At 34.2% G+C, this 19796-nt stretch overlaps 10 protein-coding genes across 10 annotated transcripts; 6 read left to right on the forward strand and 4 right to left on the reverse strand.

Moving 5' to 3' along the window:
• Positions 1-23: 23 nt before the first annotated feature.
• Positions 24-497, forward strand: PHYBLDRAFT_58536 (hypothetical protein; the record flags this gene model as incomplete). The annotated part of the gene is made up of 1 exon (XM_018440344.1): positions 24-497. The coding sequence occupies one exon, from the start codon at positions 24-26 to the stop codon at positions 495-497; it is 474 nt and encodes a 157-aa protein (XP_018297528.1).
• A 116-nt stretch (positions 498-613) lies between these two features.
• PHYBLDRAFT_58537 (hypothetical protein) lies at positions 614-1825 on the reverse strand (the record flags this gene model as incomplete). Its single annotated transcript, XM_018440345.1, has 3 exons — positions 614-810; positions 852-1443; positions 1802-1825. 3 exons carry the CDS (start codon positions 1823-1825, stop codon positions 614-616), a joined length of 813 nt encoding a protein of 270 aa, XP_018297529.1.
• An 831-nt stretch (positions 1826-2656) lies between these two features.
• On the reverse strand, positions 2657-3520 carry PHYBLDRAFT_106945 (Homeodomain-like DNA binding domain-containing transcription factor; the record flags this gene model as incomplete). The annotated part of the gene is made up of 1 exon (XM_018427969.1): positions 2657-3520. A coding segment is annotated over one exon (864 nt), but the record flags the coding sequence as incomplete, so codon positions are not given.
• A 1336-nt stretch (positions 3521-4856) lies between these two features.
• Positions 4857-5587, forward strand: PHYBLDRAFT_162555 (hypothetical protein; the record flags this gene model as incomplete). Its single annotated transcript, XM_018434650.1, has 3 exons — positions 4857-4904; positions 5043-5234; positions 5288-5587. 3 exons carry the CDS (start codon positions 4857-4859, stop codon positions 5585-5587), a joined length of 540 nt encoding a protein of 179 aa, XP_018297531.1.
• A 209-nt stretch (positions 5588-5796) lies between these two features.
• PHYBLDRAFT_58540 (hypothetical protein) lies at positions 5797-6552 on the reverse strand (the record flags this gene model as incomplete). Its single annotated transcript, XM_018440346.1, has 2 exons — positions 5797-5887; positions 6155-6552. 2 exons carry the CDS (start codon positions 6550-6552, stop codon positions 5797-5799), a joined length of 489 nt encoding a protein of 162 aa, XP_018297532.1.
• A 1160-nt stretch (positions 6553-7712) lies between these two features.
• Positions 7713-10721, reverse strand: PHYBLDRAFT_139528 (C2H2-type zinc finger transcription factor; the record flags this gene model as incomplete). Its single annotated transcript, XM_018430243.1, has 1 exon — positions 7713-10721. One exon carries the CDS (start codon positions 10719-10721, stop codon positions 7713-7715), a length of 3009 nt encoding a protein of 1002 aa, XP_018297533.1.
• Positions 10722-12279: 1558 nt separating this feature from the next.
• Positions 12280-13791, forward strand: PHYBLDRAFT_162558 (hypothetical protein; the record flags this gene model as incomplete). The annotated part of the gene is made up of 5 exons (XM_018434651.1): positions 12280-12399; positions 12470-12739; positions 12861-13023; positions 13097-13689; positions 13759-13791. 5 exons carry the CDS (start codon positions 12280-12282, stop codon positions 13789-13791), a joined length of 1179 nt encoding a protein of 392 aa, XP_018297534.1.
• Positions 13792-14058: 267 nt separating this feature from the next.
• Positions 14059-15063, forward strand: PHYBLDRAFT_162559 (hypothetical protein; the record flags this gene model as incomplete). The annotated part of the gene is made up of 3 exons (XM_018434652.1): positions 14059-14491; positions 14528-14628; positions 14791-15063. The coding sequence occupies 3 exons, from the start codon at positions 14059-14061 to the stop codon at positions 15061-15063; spliced, it is 807 nt and encodes a 268-aa protein (XP_018297535.1).
• Positions 15064-15485: 422 nt separating this feature from the next.
• PHYBLDRAFT_58544 (Homeodomain-like DNA binding domain-containing transcription factor) lies at positions 15486-16157 on the forward strand (the record flags this gene model as incomplete). Its single annotated transcript, XM_018440347.1, has 2 exons — positions 15486-15513; positions 15538-16157. 2 exons carry the CDS (start codon positions 15486-15488, stop codon positions 16155-16157), a joined length of 648 nt encoding a protein of 215 aa, XP_018297536.1.
• Positions 16158-16517: 360 nt separating this feature from the next.
• PHYBLDRAFT_58545 (hypothetical protein) lies at positions 16518-19095 on the forward strand (the record flags this gene model as incomplete). The annotated part of the gene is made up of 4 exons (XM_018440348.1): positions 16518-16721; positions 16849-16934; positions 17571-17582; positions 18912-19095. 4 exons carry the CDS (start codon positions 16518-16520, stop codon positions 19093-19095), a joined length of 486 nt encoding a protein of 161 aa, XP_018297537.1.
• Positions 19096-19796: the final 701 nt, after the last annotated feature.

Genomic DNA, 19796 nt, shown 5'->3' on the forward strand with positions numbered 1-19796 from the left:
CTTCCAGCTCATGAGTAAATTACATGCCTGTACAAGACCAAGCAATGTCTTCCATGCATCTTAATCATAGACATGCTCTGCCACCAGCGTGGGAACTACAAATAGTAGAAAGTCTAACCAGTCTACAGCTTGGAAATATCCAGCGTGTCTTGCCATATCACTCCAAGCACCATGGAAAGATGTTTGGATTTAACGTCTTGTGTTTGCTATTGCCAAACCAATTTCCTTTTGAGCATCAACAGACAGGAAAAGAGGGTGATTACTCCTGTACTTACCACATACCAATTCCTAAATTTACTTGCCAATTCCATGGCAAAGTCCATGCATTTCGTCAAGAGCAAAAAAGGAGTGGGCCCTTAAACGATATAAGTGAGGCAAAAGGAGACTGTCCTGTGCAGCCCTTGCATGACAAACTTGTACTATTGAAATTTCAGAAGCTTTCCAGAGTGCAGATGTTAGTCCCTAGTAAGGATCGGAAATACTGTCTATGGCCATGAGTTTGGGCCACAACATTACATATCTGGCAGCCATTTTTACTCATATGGCCAGCATGACATGCCAGCTTTGCAACTGCTGGAATATTGCCAGTCACTACGAGGACGTGAACTTTTGCTCAAATTATTGCAGTCTGGGTTTTGACTACCATTCCTTCTTCTTGGAGTACCTTGAGTTCCAACAAGGTTGGCTTCAAGAAAGACCAAAAGTCAAGTGGTGCGGATGGGCCTGGGATCATTTCAATTTGCAACATTTGGTTTTTCTTGTAATAGACCATTGGTGGAAGGTTGAGAATCGTGGCATTCAGGATTATCACTGAACCAGGGACGTTGTGAGACACAAAGCCATTGACTGACAGCAAAATGGCAATATCATTCTCATTGGTGAAAAGATGTCTCTTGTTTGATATGCATGTCCGTCAAAGATGTCTGATTTGCTACCGTCAGAAATCTGTTCATGGTTGTGGCGGTAAAGCATCTCAGCTTTGGTAGTACTGTTGGCCAACACAAGAGCAAGCTGTCTCACCAAAGAAATCTGAACCATGTTCTTTGCAGCAACTGGCATACCATCCTTATTGTTTTTATCTGCTTTATAACAATCTTCACCACAATGTTTGCATACAATTTTGTGGGCCTCATTGAACATCATACAACCTTTAGGGCAGACACTGTAGATGTTTTCTTCTAGATCAGAGTAACACTTTAAGAGCTTACTGCCAAGGTATGGAGTACATGCTCTGTATGTGATCTCAGTTGACAGTTCCAGAATCTTGTTGAAATGGGTGGCAAGCTTTTTGTAAGCTTGATGGGAAATGCCAAAGTCATTGATTATCTTAATCAACTCCAGATTCTTTGCATCGTTGTTGCTGGGAATAGGAGAAGGTTTGCTAAAATCAAAAACCAAGGGAGAAGTGCCACTTTTAATGTCATTCTCATATTCGATATCACACTTTGATAATGCAAAAGCAAATTAGTACAATGCATTTGTATATGTATATATATACAGTGGTCCCTCGATAATTTCACGCCCCTTTAATTTCACGCTTCGATAATTTCAAGGCTCTGAAGACCCAACTCGAAAAATAGGGCTTAACTTTCACGATTCTCGTTAATTTCACTTTCACGAAATTTTTTGGCCTTGAATCCTTAAAGAAAAAAAATTAGCCAATCAGACGAGAGCAATATAGTTACAGCTTGGTTTAAATTTTTTTAATTCTAGCTTTTCATGATTTTGTAATTGACATCAATGTCAAGTGCGTTAAGTTTTCATGCCAAACACTGGGTTATCAAGTTGTCATCTAGCTTACTTTTTTTAAAATTTTTTTTTTCATTTTTTTTTTCAGAAATAAAATAAAACTATATGTGCTATATTTTGATTAAGTTTCATTTATTAATTGTTTAGTAAAGATTATTCACTTGAAAAATATAAATATAATTCTAATTTGTTTGTTATAAAAGTTTTTATTGTAGATTTTATTATTTCTATCTGTCATTACTATTTATTGTTATTTGCAATTGTTACTATTTACAAACATATTACGAAATCAAGCTTTGACTGTACTTGGCTGCTAACTTTTTTTTTCTATTTTTAAATGAAGAAAAATATATTTCTTATAGAAAATTGTTTTTATTTTATTTGAAAAAGAATAAATTTTAAAAAGACTTAAAGAAGCTGGTTACTTTAGTTTGCTTTGAGTTCGCGGTTTTCTGGAACTTGTTTCTAAGGCCTTCAACCTTACTGACGAAGTCTCTGTCAATATCCTTGTCTTCCAAGATATCCAAAAGCGTGCAAACACACTCAAACTTTTCCGAAGCAGAATAAGTTCTCTTGAAAGGAACTGCTGATTCCACTTCAGCAATTTCTTCATTGCTGTTGTTGTTGGCTGCATTGTCGTCTGCGTCATACTCTTTCATGACAATGTCAGCGATCTCATTCTCATTGATCACTCTATGAGTGCATTGTCTCTCATAGAGTGGATCTGATTCGCTGGTCGGACAATCTTCAAGAGACAGAAGATCTGATCCGGCAATCTTGTCTAGGGTTTCTTCCAAGCCCTCGACCAGAACCTTTTCAGCCAGACTTTGCTGAATCATAGCCTGGTTTACATCTATAAATTATATTTAGAATATTAAGAAAGTGGAATTGAAAGATTATAGTACTATTATAACCAATAAATTGTTTTACTAATACCTTCACTATCTTTGTCTTCAATGAAGTGAAAGATTGTTGCATTCCAGCAGTTCTCAATAGTCTTTGCTGAGACAGATTCCCAAGCCTCTCTTATCCATTTCATGGCCCACAATTGATCAATTTCAAAGATTTTATCAATGGCCCCAATCTTATTTTGTTGGTCATTTTGAATCATGCCAATATACTGATATGCCTTGGCATACTGTTTACGCTTGAAATAAGCCTTAAAAGCCCAAATGATACCACCATCCAATGGCTGAAGATGGGACGTGGTGTTTGGAGGCAGAAAAAGAAGCTCAACATTTGTAGGCGCATAATCTACTATATGGCCAGAGAAATTATCAAGGATCAAAAGCACTTTGCAGTTTTGCGCTTTCATTGAACGATCAAAGCGATGGAGGAAAACATGGAAGATTGATCGTGTCATCCAGTCATTACTGTTGTAATGATACATAGAAAATCCATGATCTACTGCCTCTTGTTTTTTGTTGTTTTTGTTAAAACAGTTTGGTCTTCTTGCATGACCAATCATCAATATGTCAGACCACTTGTCTGTTCCATCGGCATTGCACAAAAGGCCTACTGTAAGCCGCTTCTTATTTTCCTTCCAACCAGAAAATTTCTGGCAGGAAATCGTTGTTCTTGGTGGGGCGGCATAGAAAAGTACTGTTTCATCAAAGTTATAGATGTCACAAGCACTATAAGCCTCTATCTTCTCTTTGATAGCAGCCTTGTCAATCTGAAGCGACTCTATGTCTGTTGAACCAGCCTCACCATGAATTCGATTCATCTTGATATAATGACGCTTTCCAAACTTCTCCATCCAGCCTTGAGAAGCATTAAAATCTTTAACGCCTATTCTTTCAGCAAAAATAGTAGCTTTAGTCTTAATCAATTCCCAAGTGATGGGAATCTGATTATTTTCAGCAATGTTGATCCAAAGAATCACTGCTTCTTCGATTTGCTATAGTTATGTGACAATATAATAAGATTAATTTTATTTTTTATATAGAGCAAAAATGCATAATGTTGAGATATATTACATACAGGCCATTTTCCCTTTCTAACACGCTTTCTGTTCTTTACGTTGGCTTGCATTATCAAGCCCTGGTCTCCTCTCTTCAAAATCTTCGAGATTGTAGAAGCATCAGGAGCTTTCTGAAGGCCAAAGGTTTTCTTTGCCCAGTCAGCCAATTGAGGGTTACTCATAGACAGCTTTTTCTTTTTCATATCGCAAATCTCAAGATGATTTGCAATATTAAGCAAAACGTTTTTTTTGGTCATATTTATTGTTTAGTTCTGGATTTGATAGATTTCATTAAAGTATCAAAAAAATTGAAAATGATATTAGATAAGCATTATATAATAAGCTAAAAGCATACCGAGAAGCTGTTATTATTTGATTGAATAAGAATTTGAAACAATAATTGGTTACGAGACAGAGGGGGTAGAAAACAGTAATGCAGCCAGGGGTTATATTTAACTAGAATGAATTTAAACAGAGGATTGAATCATATCGAATCATTACTTGATATATTTTTTTTCTATTAAAGAATAATGTAAACTCCGCCCATAGTTGGCGGAAAATATATACTCCGAACTCGTTAATTTCACTCTTCAATAATTTCAAGGCATCTGGCCTTCCCTAGGCCTTGAAATTATCGAGGGACTACTGTATATATATCTTACCATGGGACCATCAAGGTCAGTGTTATTATTACCATCAGTGCTTTTGTGACTAATTGTGCTTGTATTTTCTTTGTTTATTTGAAGCATCAATATTGTTAATACATAGTCTGTCTTTTTAACTTTTGTTTTTCTCAAACTCACTTAAGCATCAAGCTTAGAATCGCAGCTGAAACAGACTGGCTAGGCATCAAAAGCAAAGGAGCTGCAGACAAGTGCGCATTTCTCATATTTTCCAACTGATTTTTCAAGCACAAGGTTAAGCACTTCTCAGCCATTTTCATATTACTATAGACTTTTTTGCAAGAGCTGCATTTATGAGGGAGAGTTTTTTAATTAATAACTTTTTTAAATAGGTAATTGAGTAACTTTGGTAAGAATAGAGATAATTATTTTCCCAATACGCGTCTTTATACTTAATCTATTGAAGATGACAATGATATAGATAATCTGAACTCCCTCACAGGACTCAAAAAGATAATAACATGTGGTATGTAGTTATTGCAGCTATTATAATAAAGACAACAAACCCTGTTAAACCAATAGATATACCAAAATAAATCTGATAGTAATTAGAAAAAAATTCTTTCTCTTTTTTCTTTTTTTTATAACAAACCCATATTCCTAATTTTTTTAAGACAATAAATAAGACTGATTATACAATTCTCCAGATACTTCAGGGTATCCAAGAGACACTTTTTGCTTTGCAAAAAGGTCAGGAAGAACTCCAGATTGGACAAGACACACTCAAGAAAGGTCAAGAGGCATTCCAGAAAGAACAAGCGTTGCTTAGACAGGAGATCACCAATATTTGTAAAGATATGAATGGCCAAGAAAGCCCAGAGCCAACAATAGTACATAACGTAAAATATAATAAAAGGAAGTAAAGTATACAGGCTAATATAAGATAATATAGAATCTCGGTTTAGCAATTCCAAGACCAGTACCAAATATTAAAGATATAACTTTGGTACATATCTACAGAATTATGAGTCACGATATCGGGGTTGAGCTGGATAAAAGAAACAAAGCAATCCTTCACACTTGTACAGACCTTGTCTGTGATGAGCTGGCCACTCTTCCTTCTGTGCAAGCTCTAGAACAATATCCAAACTGGAGTGCAATTTCTCAAGAGGACGAGAACTGGGTGTGCACCAGACATGCCTGTCTACTTAGAAACAGTAGTACAGACTTTACCAGATGCCACAAAAACTGAGCATCTGTTGTAAAGGTTAGCCAATTATAGAAAAACTGTAAAAAGTGACAGTAAATTGTAAGTCTACGCCTGGTAGATATCATAGAATAAAATATCAACTATCAATAAAGTCTGTAGTAAATAAAATGATATCTAGCTAGTATAATCTATATATAATAAGCCATTTTTTGTTTTGACAACCAATAAACTATGTTTTGTAAAATTTATTTCTATTCCAACAACCAATAAAATACTTGTTTATAAGAATATTTGTTGAAAAATATATTTTTAATCCAATTAAAATGATTAATAACCCAATCTCTATATAAATGAAAACCAATCAAGTGAATATTATTTATAAAGTGACCAATGATTTTAGAAATAAGATTAAAATAGAAATTATAATATCCAATAAAAAAGAATTATAAACCAAGACTTTCATATATAAGCACCAATAAAAAGGCAAATATATATTACAAAAATGTGTATTGGTAACTGAATAAAACCTCACATCTGTCAATGAGCAAGGTTATACAATAATCCATAACAGGCAGGAGGTGAAAAAGTGGGTAGGCAAAAAACACCCACCTGGGCAACCTTCTGAGCAGCCCCCCAGTGAACCCCTGGCAGACCCTCTTTTTTTCCTGTAGTGTTAGAAGATAACTTCCTTTAGAATCAAAAGATTCCTTCATAGTCTTTCTCTTTCTCCACTCAATTGTTAATGAATTCTTCTGATATGTACCACGAAGGAACTTATCAGCTCCCTCATGCCATTTGAGGAAGTGGCTAGAATAGATGGCAGAAGTAACATCATCTGTAATTCTCTGAAGTTCTCTGTCATCCACAGTAATATCTTCTTCAATATCAATCTCAAATAAGTCAACCAGGTCGTCATTGCTGGTTTCTATGTTTTTAGAGAAACAGTTTCCAGATTCTGATTGAAATTTACTTTTTGCTAATCTTGATTTCTTGCTGGCAGGAGGCATTTTGACAAAATTGTTTTGTAGATTAAAAGGTTTAAGTATTTAGAAATATTTTGATTGATGAGCCAAAAGTAAATATAAGGTACATATTAAACATGACAGTCCATGTTACACAAATATCCTTTTATAGAAACGGTACTATTAATCCCCGCCATGGGCAGGGGAAAATAATTTTTCAATATTCAAAAAAAGAACTAGAACTTGACTATATTCTACAGATACCTCTTGACTTTGAAGGTCCATGACTTTTTATTCAAGCCTTTTTTCCAGAATTGTTTAAACATGTTTAAGCAATTTTGGATAGCTTTTCTGTAGCAAAAGTCATGGAACTTTGAAAAACACCCATAAACTTAGATGTTTATCTCCAAATGCACCATATCAAATATGAATTTCTATCAAACATTTTTTGTTGAAATATCATATCTCAAACATAATATACATTTGGTAATCATTGCCTGTTAGAAAAGGAGTAGTACTATACTCATGAACACTGCTTCATATAATCAAGTTAATGAGAGATCCATTAACTTTTATTAAATAATAATCATTTTTTTCTTGGTATTATGTTAGAGCAAAAATATTAATACTAACTTTATTAAAAAATAATGAAAAAAATAAGTAGAGAAAAGTATACTGAAGGGATGCTTATATTCTTATATGTGTATATTAAAATTACAACTATTAATATTTTCAAGCCTAATTTTTTTGTGAGTTTAGCAGCAAAGAAATAATACAACATGATTGGTTAATTATGTTTTATAATGTTCGAATTTTTTTTTTCAAGTTTGACAAACTTTTGAAAAAATTTATCAACACCACCAGAGATTTTTGTTATCATTTTGGGTGAAAATTGGCACCTAAGCAATATGATTGGCTTAGAGGCCAAAATATTGTAATTTGTTTTCGTACTCAATTTTTTTCATCCGAATAAAGGATAAAATTAAGTTCAGTACTACTTGTGGGCTTTTAAAGTAAGAAAAAAAACTGTTAGGGAAGTCAGAAAGTGTTCAAGTGAGACAAAGGATTTATTAAGGAAAGTTGGGGGTTGGTTTGAGTAACCAAAAAATGACTTCACAGAAATTACGCAAAAAAATTGATGTTGAGAAGAAGAAAACAGAAGGTTCAAATAATAATTATAATAATAATAAAGAAGTAGCATCATTTTATTCATCAAAAAGAATATTATTGAAAATGAACCAGTAGGAACCGAACTTGCTCAAATTTACAATGTAAAATGGGTTGCGGAAAATGTGCAAATCTAACTTACAAACGAGATTCATGTTAGCAACATCAGAATGCTCACCTGTCATTACAGCCTTGGCATAGTTATTGTTTCTGTCATTATCCGTACGAGGAACAATGCTAAGAAACTTAACAACAGAGCCTGAGACAAGTCCTATACGAGGGCGAGAGATTGGATCATCTTTAAAAACAAACGCGCCAAAACTGTTGTTTTGGACGGCGTCATCTTCAATATCTCCAGTGTCGTTGTTGTCCTTTAGCTCTCTCGAGCCGCCAAAGAAGGTGTAATAGAACAAAGATTCATTGTTGTCCTTAATGAACCTCTCTATTCCAGTTCCAGACTTCTCTCGGTTGCCAGAGCTATTAATCCACGACCCGCCGTCAATTACATGTTGCAATGCTATCTGCTTTGCAAACTTTAGGCAAACATCTCTGGAAGTGTTTTGGCGATTCGTATGAAACAGATGTTCGCGAATGTGCTTATTGAACTGTTCGCCCTTTTCTGTTTCATAATTGAGGGCTGGGCCAAAACGAATTATATCTTCCTTGAGATGTGTCAAGTAATGAACTTTCGGCTTGGTGCAATATGCCTTGTGGAGCTCGTTCTTGGTTCCTTTATCGTAGTCAAATAATGCTCTGATCAAGCGCTTCACTGCATTATCTACTCTGATAATATAGTTATCAAAGTCTGATGTCACCTGACGAACGAATACCAGAGAACACAATCGGCCAAGTTCAACAAAGCATGGTATTACAAGGTCTAGCTCATGATTTCCAGAGAATTCTGTAATCAGAATTACAGGAAGTATTTGAAGCAGAACCTTGAAATCTCTACCGAGGAATGAACCACTATGTCTCAAGTTTCGGGTGAACTTTCTTGATAGACCAGTTGATCGCGTGTAATCTGTCAAGAATTCTGAAAGTCTTGCTATTGTGGCTGTGTCATTCTTAAGCACGACCTTAACCAAGTCAATTACCATATACTTTGCAACACCAAGAAGTATCGTGTGGAGGATTTCCACTGGTGTATCCTTTTCTGGATCAAACGACTGCAATTCTAATAAGCGGCCAGTCGAACGATCTCTAAAGCTTATCTCGTTTGCAGGCGTGTTCATTCCAATTTTCGGAGTATTTGGGATCTCAGTGTCTCTGCCAGGTGACGAGTTTGCAAGAACATAGTGCTCTCGAGTTCGTCTCTCATGGCACTCACAGAAGTAGGACAAGTCCTTCACAAAGTCTTTTGCACGTCTAAGTTCGATGTAGCATCTTCTGCAAGGAAATGTGGTGGCCGGCCCAAGCAATCCGCAAAGTTCCGAATGACATGGCGTGTCAGCCTCAATCCAAAGGATGGGAGCAACAACCAGAACATACTCATTGTCTTCAGCGGAGAACATTTTTACACCTTTCTCGAGTTTCTTAAAGTCATCAACGATTGCTGGCAGAAGAGACATACCATTTGCACCATCTTTCTTAGGGATTGTAGAAAGAAACTGGATGTTTGCTATCGAATTTCGATCCTTAAAAGGCAAGGCAGTGCATCTCATTAACCAGCTTTCAAACGGATTGTACTGCTTTGAACGATTGCCGGAAGTGTCGTCTGTAAAAAGGATGATTGAAACAATCCTAACTTTGTAAAACACTGCATCGCAATCTACATTACTGGGCAAAACAGAAAGAGGCATAGGCTTCTTCATTGGATGAACTCCAAAAAGAAGAAAGTCATGAGCAGGACTCAATCTGGTAAGGCTACTTGAGATACTGTAGTAGTGATCTCTTTCAACAGGAGTGGTGTCAACGTGAGAGATCTGCTCTACTCTAAGATCGGTAACAGCAACCTCAACGCCATAGCATACAATCGAAATCGCTCTGACCAGATACCCTCTCGCAAAAATGTTTTTATTTGCCGTGTGGAACGATTCAACCAAAAAGCAGATGCTGCAATCGTTTGTCTTCAAGTAAACGATGTTTCCAAACCAGACATCTATACCATTTACAGTGTGCATAGGCTGCTGAAAGAGATGGTGGGTTCTCCACTTTTCACCTTGTTCCAAACAGATCGATTGGTTTGGGGTACGATCGGGCATGGACGAGATCAACTTGGATTTCTTTGGGTTTGCCATAAGAAATCTCAAGTGGTCGGACGGAAGGTTAATATGGGCGAATGCGTTCCCGTTTGATCCAGGTACTGATATTCTTTGTGAAGGAAAGACAGGCATCTTGGACTTCTTTCTTGCCTGATAATTTAAAAGAGCATCCAAACGAGGTAACTTAAATGTTCTTCCTATGGGAGTTTCTTGCTGGATCTTAATGATCAAGTTCATCGCAAGCAGTATCTTCTTCAACATTCGCTGGGAGATCATGTCATTATCCCCATCGATAAAAGCGAAAAGGATCATGGTTTGAAGATCGCGAAAAGGATAACAGCTTGTAGGGTCATTTACAGCGCCAATTGTCTCAAAGACTTCTTCCGGGATCTCAGAGTCATCATCGGTCATTGATACCTCATCAGCAGCAGCAGCAGAAGAAAACATGTCAGAGAACGCGTTGAAAACTGGATTACTGTTCATTTCAATATCAAAGAAATTATCGACAATATCGTTTTCCTCGTCTACAATGTTGTCTTCTTCATCCCCAATACTGGAGGAGTCATCTTCGTCACTCGAGTAATCAAATGCATTAGCATCCAGAATAGTGCTCTCGACTATCAATTCGGCCTGCTCGGGTTCGTCGAGTACAGTATTGGTTGCCATTTGATTACTTATATGGTGAACCTTCGAATGCCTTTTCAGTAACCAAGGCTTTTCGAACTCTTTTTCGCATTCGGAGCAGGTAAAAATACCTGAATTGATGCTAAAGTTAAGTTCGCCTTGCCTTTTAGGGGGGCGAGTCTTAACGATTTTATATGTTTCTTGTCTTGTATTCTTTTGCATAATAGTAAATTGATTGTAAAAACAAAGGGGGGAAAATGACTTTGCGAAAATAATTGAATTTATAAAATGTGGAAAGATCGATATTTAATGTCAGCGGACCAATTAGAATTTTTTTTACTTCTTTTCTTTTAAGAAAATATCGCGTGTTTTTGTCTTCTTTTTCATTTTACTTTTCCACAAAATATTTATTATTTGCATGAGCTTCCATTTGTAAGATATTCCAGTATACTTATAGTATTTATAGAAGCAGAATTTTGCTTAAAGACTATAAGCTCAAAGGTATTTATGCTATCAAAGTTTTTTATGTCATTGTGTTTATTAATCATACAATTCTAGTTTATAAATTAGTTTTTCATCATCTCGGTAAATCAATAAAGAGGTAATAACTACATGTTCCTCTTACAAAGCAACAGAAGACTAACTATTTACTCCTCACTTGCAGAGATTTGGCTGCCTTTTATTGCAAATGCCTTAATAGAGTCAAAGGTAAAATTCTGTTAAATATATATAACTAAGTTTAATTACTAATTATTAGTTCTTCTGCTTTAGCTTTTCTCGAAATTCAAATCTTTATGCTCTTTGGGTTTATTGGAATTTCTGGCACCGGGTCTCTTGGATTAGCTAGACATAGTAGTTTGCAGCAAACCGATCGCGTAATTTACAGGCATAAGTACAAACAGTTATACTACTAGTGTTTCTAGTGGTATGGATATACTGGTGTGCTACTGCCTGTGGATTTTATGGTCCAGTCTAGCTTTTTTTTAGCCTAATTTTTTTCGAAAATAAAAAATAAATTTTTTACAACCCAAAATTATTTGAAACAAATTAAAAATTTGAACCATTTTTGAAATTGTGCAGTACATTTTTTAATCGAAATCTATTGGCTGAGAGTAGTCCCCCCATCCTCCCACTTTTCAGTCCCCCAAAAAAATGAATTTCCTGTTATGGGCAAAATTCGCCCCGTATACAAGAATCCTTTTAAGGAACAAGATTACACAAAAAAATCTGCTGTGGTGAATCATTTACATTTTTCACACCCAGATTTCCTTATATGAATGGTTTAAACTCCTCCAAATGTTTTACAAAGTCTCAGCAAGGTCTCTATTACATTTAATAAAAAACATTTTTATTTTTATCTAAAGACTATTATTAAAAACTTAACAATCCCCAGTGATATTGATTCTGCGACTTAATTATAAGTGCCAGAAAGAAAATATCAGATCGAGACTTGACAGCTTAATTTTGGTAATACAAGTGTTAGATATTATTTTGATGAATCTGTAAAATCTGAAGATGGTTAATCACAGTATTGTAACTCATTTTATTTTTTTTGGAAATAAAAAATGGGATCCTCCAATGAAATGTCTTTATTTTTACTCCGAAATTTCCAAATATGGTAGTAGCAAGTTGATTAAACTGAAAGTTGAGTTGAGAATACTATTGATTCTGCTGGAACTTTCTAGTATTATCAACTTGCGAGTTGAAATTACTGGTTTGCTCACAGTTTAATTAACTTTTAAAATTAAATTTTTCTTTTTCTTTCAAAAACTTATTTATTATGTCGCCCTTGCCTACTAATATCACTGCTTTTAAGAGACGCTTTGTTAACAAGTGTAATTCAGAAGAACTAGAGCATTTAATTGAGCAACAAAAAGCTGAGATTTCTAGCGGAATTCAAGTATAAACAAAACAGACAATAGATTATATGCAAAAAAATGCACACCAATATTAACAATATATCTTTATAGCCTACTAGTATTGCTGCAATTTCTGAAGAGGTACCTAAGAAAGTTCGTAGGGGTCAACCATCAAAAAGGATTATGCTGGTTGAAAATTCAACAGCTGAATCGTCCAGTTCAGCCAAATTGTCTACTTCTGTTGGCTCAAATGCCTTTGTTGCTCTTCAAAGTAGCTTGTCAATCAATGTGTCTGAGTTTGAGCCTGCACTTAAGACTTTGCCAATAAAAGTACATGCCAGCACTGCTGCAATTTACAGAATGCCCTTAGAACATTGGAAGGTATGTCTCAACTCAAAAGGATAAGAATCTATATTGTATTGATTGTATTCATTTTTTAATGTTGCTTAAATTGAAGAACTTTTGCGAAAAAAACTGACACAGATATCCTGTTGATTTTCAGTATCCATACACTGTTGGGCCTACTGAATTTGTTATTGCTTTCTTCAAAGAATTTGTTTTCAAGCGAATGTATATGAAAAGTGTTTCAGTAGAGACTGATGTTAGAACACAAATTGGCTTAAGAACAGAAGATAACAAAGAAAGACAATTGACTTTGCTCCAAAGTAATGCAAAATTGCATGAAATATATAAAAAAAAATCCATCAATTATACTTAATCATCAACCCATTTTTATAGTTGCTGAGAATGCTCCTTCTAACAAGAACGGTAATAAGAAAGTTATCAAAGTTCCTTTAGGTATTGAATCTGTCAATCAATACAAGAAAATCTTGATGTTCTTGTATGAATTCCAGTCCGAGCGCCAAGAAGTTGGATGGCTGTCTTCCAAGAAGACTAAAGAAGTGATCGAATTGATCAAGAAGTATGAACACGATCTTGTTTACTACCAAGTACAAACAAACGTAGATAGAGCAGCCCAATGTGTAATTTGGGACTCTTATAAGTCTGGCAAACTTATAAGAATCCTGAAGAGCCTTTGGACTTCTGACAGCAAATCAGGCTTACATGAGATGTTTTCTATCTCTTCCCGCCACCATATGCTACTTAGGGATCAGAATTTGAGAAATTTAAACTTTGTTGATTGCTTTTGCACGATCATTCCAAAAAAACAGCACGAAGGAATGCAACAGGCTCTTGCTTTGGTTTTTAGTCTAGATAAGGGCAAGACTCTGAAGGAAGGAGAAGTCAAATTTGCATGTGCCATGTCCCATAAAAATGTATTCAGATGTCTTTTTGATGCATTTGCCTTTTTTATATTCAGTTTGCTTCAAGTAGGTTGGCCAGCTAAAAAAAGGGACTTTTTTTAAAATAATTTCTGACTTTTTTGATAAAAATTATAGACCAGTGGTAACTTCTTGAACAAAGACAGATGACAGAACTGGAAGATATTGTGTGGACGTACCAGCCCTGAGAAGAGGTTAACTGGCACTTCTCAATGGAAAACTACAAAAAAGGCACTTGCAGATGAAGAGATATATACCACACGAGTAACACATGGTGGCCGTCATGCTGGGTCAATAGAAGCTGAGGGCTTAGGGATACTTTTTGATCTGATCAAGCAAGGAGGAGGATGGAAGGATTGACTTAGTCATTTGGAGACCCATTACTTGGGTAAACTCCCATCTCCTTTTGCCAGAGGTATGGCTGGCTTTTGGGAAAAGTCTTTCTCACTGGCAAGAAATGGCGTGTCACCACCAATGGAATTACAAAAGATGGTATTTCCTTGGATCGAAGACTATTTTGGTGCTGGTAATATAGGGTGGGTAGCTGTCTGTGAGAAGGAGATGAATGAAGTTGATGAGAACGAGGATGAGGATGAAAACATCATAAATTTGGAGATAGATGAAGAAGCAGATTCCGTAGAATTCGTGAAGGAAGATGGAAGATTGCAGTCGAAAGAAAAAAAGAGAAAAGGAAAGCAAAGAGCAACTCAAAGCAGTATCAATACAGCAAAGCACAAATTTTTACAACTCTTGATACAATGCAGAAGAATAATCTTACAAGATGCAGTCATTTACTTGTACTTGAACAAAGAAAACAAGTACATCAACACAAGAAACCTTCCATTCTCAAGTAACAGTTTCAGAATGTTCTAAGAAGATATTGTAGCTGCCATTACCAGCCCTTCCATTGGTATACTAGAAGAGTATGCAATCCTTGTTCCTAAAATTGTTGATACAAACAAAGAGGTAGCCAACAGAGTGACAAAAGTAAATCATTGGATCATACAATTGCAGCAACAACAAGACAACCAATCTGAGAAAAATGAAAACTCTTTCAACAACTTCATTTAATAAAGTAACCAGCAGAATTGTCATCTGATGAACATGACACAGCAACTGGCTAAGAATATAAAAATTCTTATGATCTAGCAACAGTACTTAAATTCACAAATGCAATTACTCATGACTATCAACAATGCTTCTCAAAGCATAAATACCAATACCAGCTTGTCTCAACCGCCTATATTTCCTGTTTTTTTTATTATTCATTTAATATTGTTTTTTCCTTTCTCTACTTCTGCTCCTTTTACTTTTTCACCTACTCAACAACCAACTGCTATAAGTGTCACCCCACCTTTACTCAATTCAAATAGACATTTCATTGCTTTGTTAAAGCCCAAAGTCAAGAAAAAGGCTAGATAGGTTAGCTACAAGTCTAGCAATTAAAAATACTCTTTTTTAAAAGCCATGATATATACACTACCATATATCTGTTACTTATTATTCTTATCTGTTACTATTCTTTATCATATTATGTATTCATCTTATTCTTTATCAGCTATGATGTATTTTCTTTTAAATCAGAAATTTTGAATTTTGGGTCAATTTTTATATTTCAAATACCGATATAAGAAAATGTAATTAAATGTCCGCAAACTTAAGAAAAATCCCAAATATTAAATCATATACACTCTTTCTGAAAATTATTGGTACAAAAATAAAAATAATTTTACTGCACCAATAAAAATTGATTTGGTGCAAAAATAGTTGACAAAATTGGCACACTTTTCAATTTCCTTTTTCCTGATTTTTTTTTAAAAAAAATTCACCATTCAACATTAAACATGAATCAATTTCTTTACAAAGATAAAGGTAAAAATATTTATAACAAGAAAGAGATTCCAGTAGCTGTTCTAGACATGGAAGTAGACAATGAACAATATCTATTACACAACATTACAAATCTCAAACAATACATGGAACTGAAACCCTCAGAAAAGCAAGTTAAAAAAAAAACACTCAAAAGCAATAAAAAGGAACCGGTTGTAAAAGCAAGTTATCAGTCATATAAAAAAGAGGATAAGGAGAAGTTTTTTTATTGGGTATATGAGAAGCAATTTAATGTTTGTGCTGCTTGCAAAATGGTCAATATACCTCCCAGCACTGGTCAAAACTGGTTCAAGAAAGGTGTGGAAAGCTTGATGAACAATGAAGATTTATCTCAAAGGAAAAGTGGAAGCAGTTTGAACAGTAGTTCAGCTGGAAGACCACCCAAACTTTGCGAAGAATACAAAGATTTTGTGGTTGGTATAGTAGATGAAAAACCAGATATTGTCTTGGAGAAAATGATAGAGAAGTTGAATGGCCAGTTTATAGGTCTCAAAATCAAAAAAACTGCTTTACACGACTTTCTCACCAAGAAATTCCAGCTCACACTAAAAAGAGCTTACTTCTATTCAATACAACAAAACAGTATTGAGAACATTGAAGAAAGACACAAATGGGTTACTCGTTGATAGGAAACCAACATGGATTTTATGAGCAATTGTATCTTCGTTGACAAAGCAGCTTTTCATATCAATATAAAACGCAATTATGCCTGGTCTTTAAAAGGAACTTGAGCTATTGTAACTGTACCAAAAACAAGAGCTAAAACAACAACTATCCTTGCCACCATATCCACTGATGATGTTATTAATGTAAAAGTCAGGCTCCCAAAAATTATAGCAGCTTCCAAAAAAAGAAAGATTGTAGGCAGTTCTACCCAGAATCAAAAAGACAAAGATGGGACTGTAACTGGACATTACTTCAACTTTGTTGCCAGTACGTTGAATGTGATGGATATATATAGCAAGTTCAAAGGCTATTAATTGATCATGGATAATGCACCAATTCACAAGCATGGAGATATTCAGCTTTACATTGAGGGTAGAGGCTATGGGTGTGTCTATCTTCTACCATATTTGCCTGAGCTTAATTCTATTGAGCAGTTTTGGTCAGTTGTAAAGAGTAAACTCAAAAGGGAAGCTCTTTTGGAGGAGGAAACATTAACCTCAAGGATCTCAGATGCTTGCAATAAAGTATTGCTCAGTGACTTGCAAGGGTTCTGTAGATATTCACAATCCAGATTTGACAATTGTTTAAAACAAAAATGCCTATAATAAATTCTTTAATTTTTGGTATACTTGTGTTATATTTTTAGAAAAGAAAGAAAAACAAAGTGCAGATGAGAAGTACGGTGAGACTTTGTTTATTGATGAAAAGAGAGATGATCTTCTATTGCTATTTGCTATGTGAGTTTATATAGACATTGCGTGTGTATTTAGGATAATGATATAAGTATATCATGTGATGTCTGTTTTCTTATATCATAGATAATATATTGTTAAGTTATTACCCACGCTCTTGTTTGAGTGATTAGTGATGTTGACTAAGGTGTGTGACCTTGTTATCGGTATATTCTTTATTTAATGATAGTGTGAGAAATAATGTATAATTGATACTGGTTGCTTATTCAATATGTCTTTGTCTTATTGTCTGTGCACTCTATTTGAATCTACGATTATGTTGGATACAACAACTTGGTGCATTCCATTTTTGTACCAAATTGATTTTTATTTTTATACCAAATTTATTTTTGTTTGTGCACCAAATATATTTTTGTTTGTGCACCAATAATTTCCGGAAAGAGTGTACAGCCACAGTGTCATATACTCACAGCAAAATATGTTTCAAACACCAAGTACTACATAATGTTACTATATTAGGGGATCGATTCTCTCAGTCTGCCATATGAAATGAATAATTGAGGGTCAACATTTTTCTTCCTATGCTATTAAATTCGAATACTGCGTTTTTTCAAGACCTAAAAAGTGTTGACATAAATGATAAAACTGAATATGTTATTAGTTTACTTTGTTAATAAACAGCTTCTCTACAAAGTAAACTGATAATATATTCAGTTTTGTCATTTCCAACAACACTTTTTAGGTCTTGAAGAAACTAGTCAGAGTCCAATTTTTTTTTACTGTGTATAAAAAACATACACCATACAATACATTTTAATAAAAAATTAAATATATATATTTACACAATTATACATTTTGTATGAGTCATTTTAAAAGATGTTAAAATAAAAAAGATAATATAAAATAAATAAAGTTGATGAATAAAGTATCATATAGACCATGTAGTAGTATAAGATAAACATATCTTATCTCTGGCATCTGATATGACACTCAAGATTCGCATTTCAAGAAGACTTTCATAGATAAAAAACTTAACTTTTTTTCCAGTATGAGATTTCAGTATTGACATATTTTTCTCCTAAAAAAAAACTGCTATTTTATAGTGTGTTTGAACATAAATATCAAAGTTTTGAAATCTTTTCAATTTTACCTAAAGAAAACTCCAATAGTAAAATATATTTAATTCCCGGTATATATAGAGAAAAAATTGAAAAAATAATATTTTACGATACATAACTTGTCTGGAGCAAAAGTCATAGAACTTTGAAAAACAACTAAAAACTTAGATATTTATTCTCGAACACATCATAAGTAATTTTTCAACTGCCTGGGCCTATAGGTCAGAGAATTTTTTTATTGGCTGTCTATATTAGAATCAGTTTAGTTTTTATACTGTTATAATATAATGATTCTTCTTTTATTTAAATATAATATAATAACTACTGCAGATAATGTGCAGTATCTGATTCTTATGACTTATGTTGTATCCAGCATAATTGTAGATTTAAATTAAAAGTACAGACACTCAATAAATACGTATATTGAGTTACCAACAACTAGTAACGATACTAAAAGATATACCTTCCCTTATACAAGGAAATTACATAAAGAACATACTAAGACAAATACTAAGACTCTAGTCAATAACACTAAAAACATAAGAACTAAATCATAGAAGATAATGGTAGAGAAACAGACATTACATGATATCATCATATCATCACCAAGCTAAATACAATGTCTATATAAACGCACAATACTAATAGCAATAGAACATCATCTCTTTTCTGATTCTTTCATTTCTTCTAATAAAACAAAGTCTCACCGTACTCTCGTCTGCACTTACTTTATTTTATACCTTATTTTTATCTCATACATAACAACTTACATAAAACTCAGTTATTTTTTGGCGGGTTTTTAAAACTTGGCAGTGTTTTTTTAAAAGAAAGAATGGTACAGTCAAAGCTCAATTTAGTAATATTTGATTTAGTAATAATCATGATTTAGTAATATTTTTTTCAGCACTTTTATTCGCAGTCACATAGAGCAAATCTGCAATATTGCTAAAAAACATATGTGGAGTAAGAAAAAATACATTGCTAATTATTTGGGCCAGACACTTTTCCTCTCGGGCATGACGTTTCTCTGGAGCACTACGTTTATTGAATCTCCGCCTTTCACCATTTACCGGCCTCATAAAAAGTGACTTGTTGTCCAGCATCCAGCAATTTTATCTGGTCCCTAACCACCCAAAGTAGTTTATATGAGTAAAATCAATCTATCAAAATATAAATAATTTAATTCATGAATAAAGTATATCTTCATTTAATATAACGGAATTTCTAGGTGTATTTAAGTAGTAACCATATTAAAATTTCTATTTTTTTTATGCAGTATATACAAAATATATAATTTGTAAACATCATGCCCGAGAGGCAAAACGTCGTGTCCCAAACGTGACTGTGTAAGAAACATCGTGCTCGAGAGGCAAAATGTTGTGTCCCAAACGTGACTGTGTAAGAAACGTCGTGCTCGAGAGGCAAAACGTCGTGTCCCAAATGTGACTATGTAAGAAATGTTGTGCTCAAGAGGCAAAATATCATGTCTCAAACATGGCTGTGTAAGAAACATTATGCTCGAGAGGCATAATGTTGTGTCCTAAATGTGGCGGTAGAATAATTGTGTTCAAGAAAACTGTTGATGCAATATTTTATTGAAAGTAAAGCTTCTATAAGTATAATTATAGAGGTTTCTAGAATTTTACTTTACATTTTAAAGAGTTCATATTCAATGCAATGTCTTTTTTATTGTAGTTCTCATGCAATAAACGTACAATATAAAATAAATAAATAAAAATTGTGATCACACCTATTTCTGTAAAAACACAAGATCTATTTGGTTCTCATC

The sequence above is a fragment of the Phycomyces blakesleeanus genome, assembly GCF_001638985.1.
Source record: "Phycomyces blakesleeanus NRRL 1555(-) unplaced genomic scaffold PHYBLscaffold_2, whole genome shotgun sequence".
Lineage (NCBI taxonomy): Eukaryota > Fungi > Mucoromycota > Mucoromycetes > Mucorales > Phycomycetaceae > Phycomyces > Phycomyces blakesleeanus.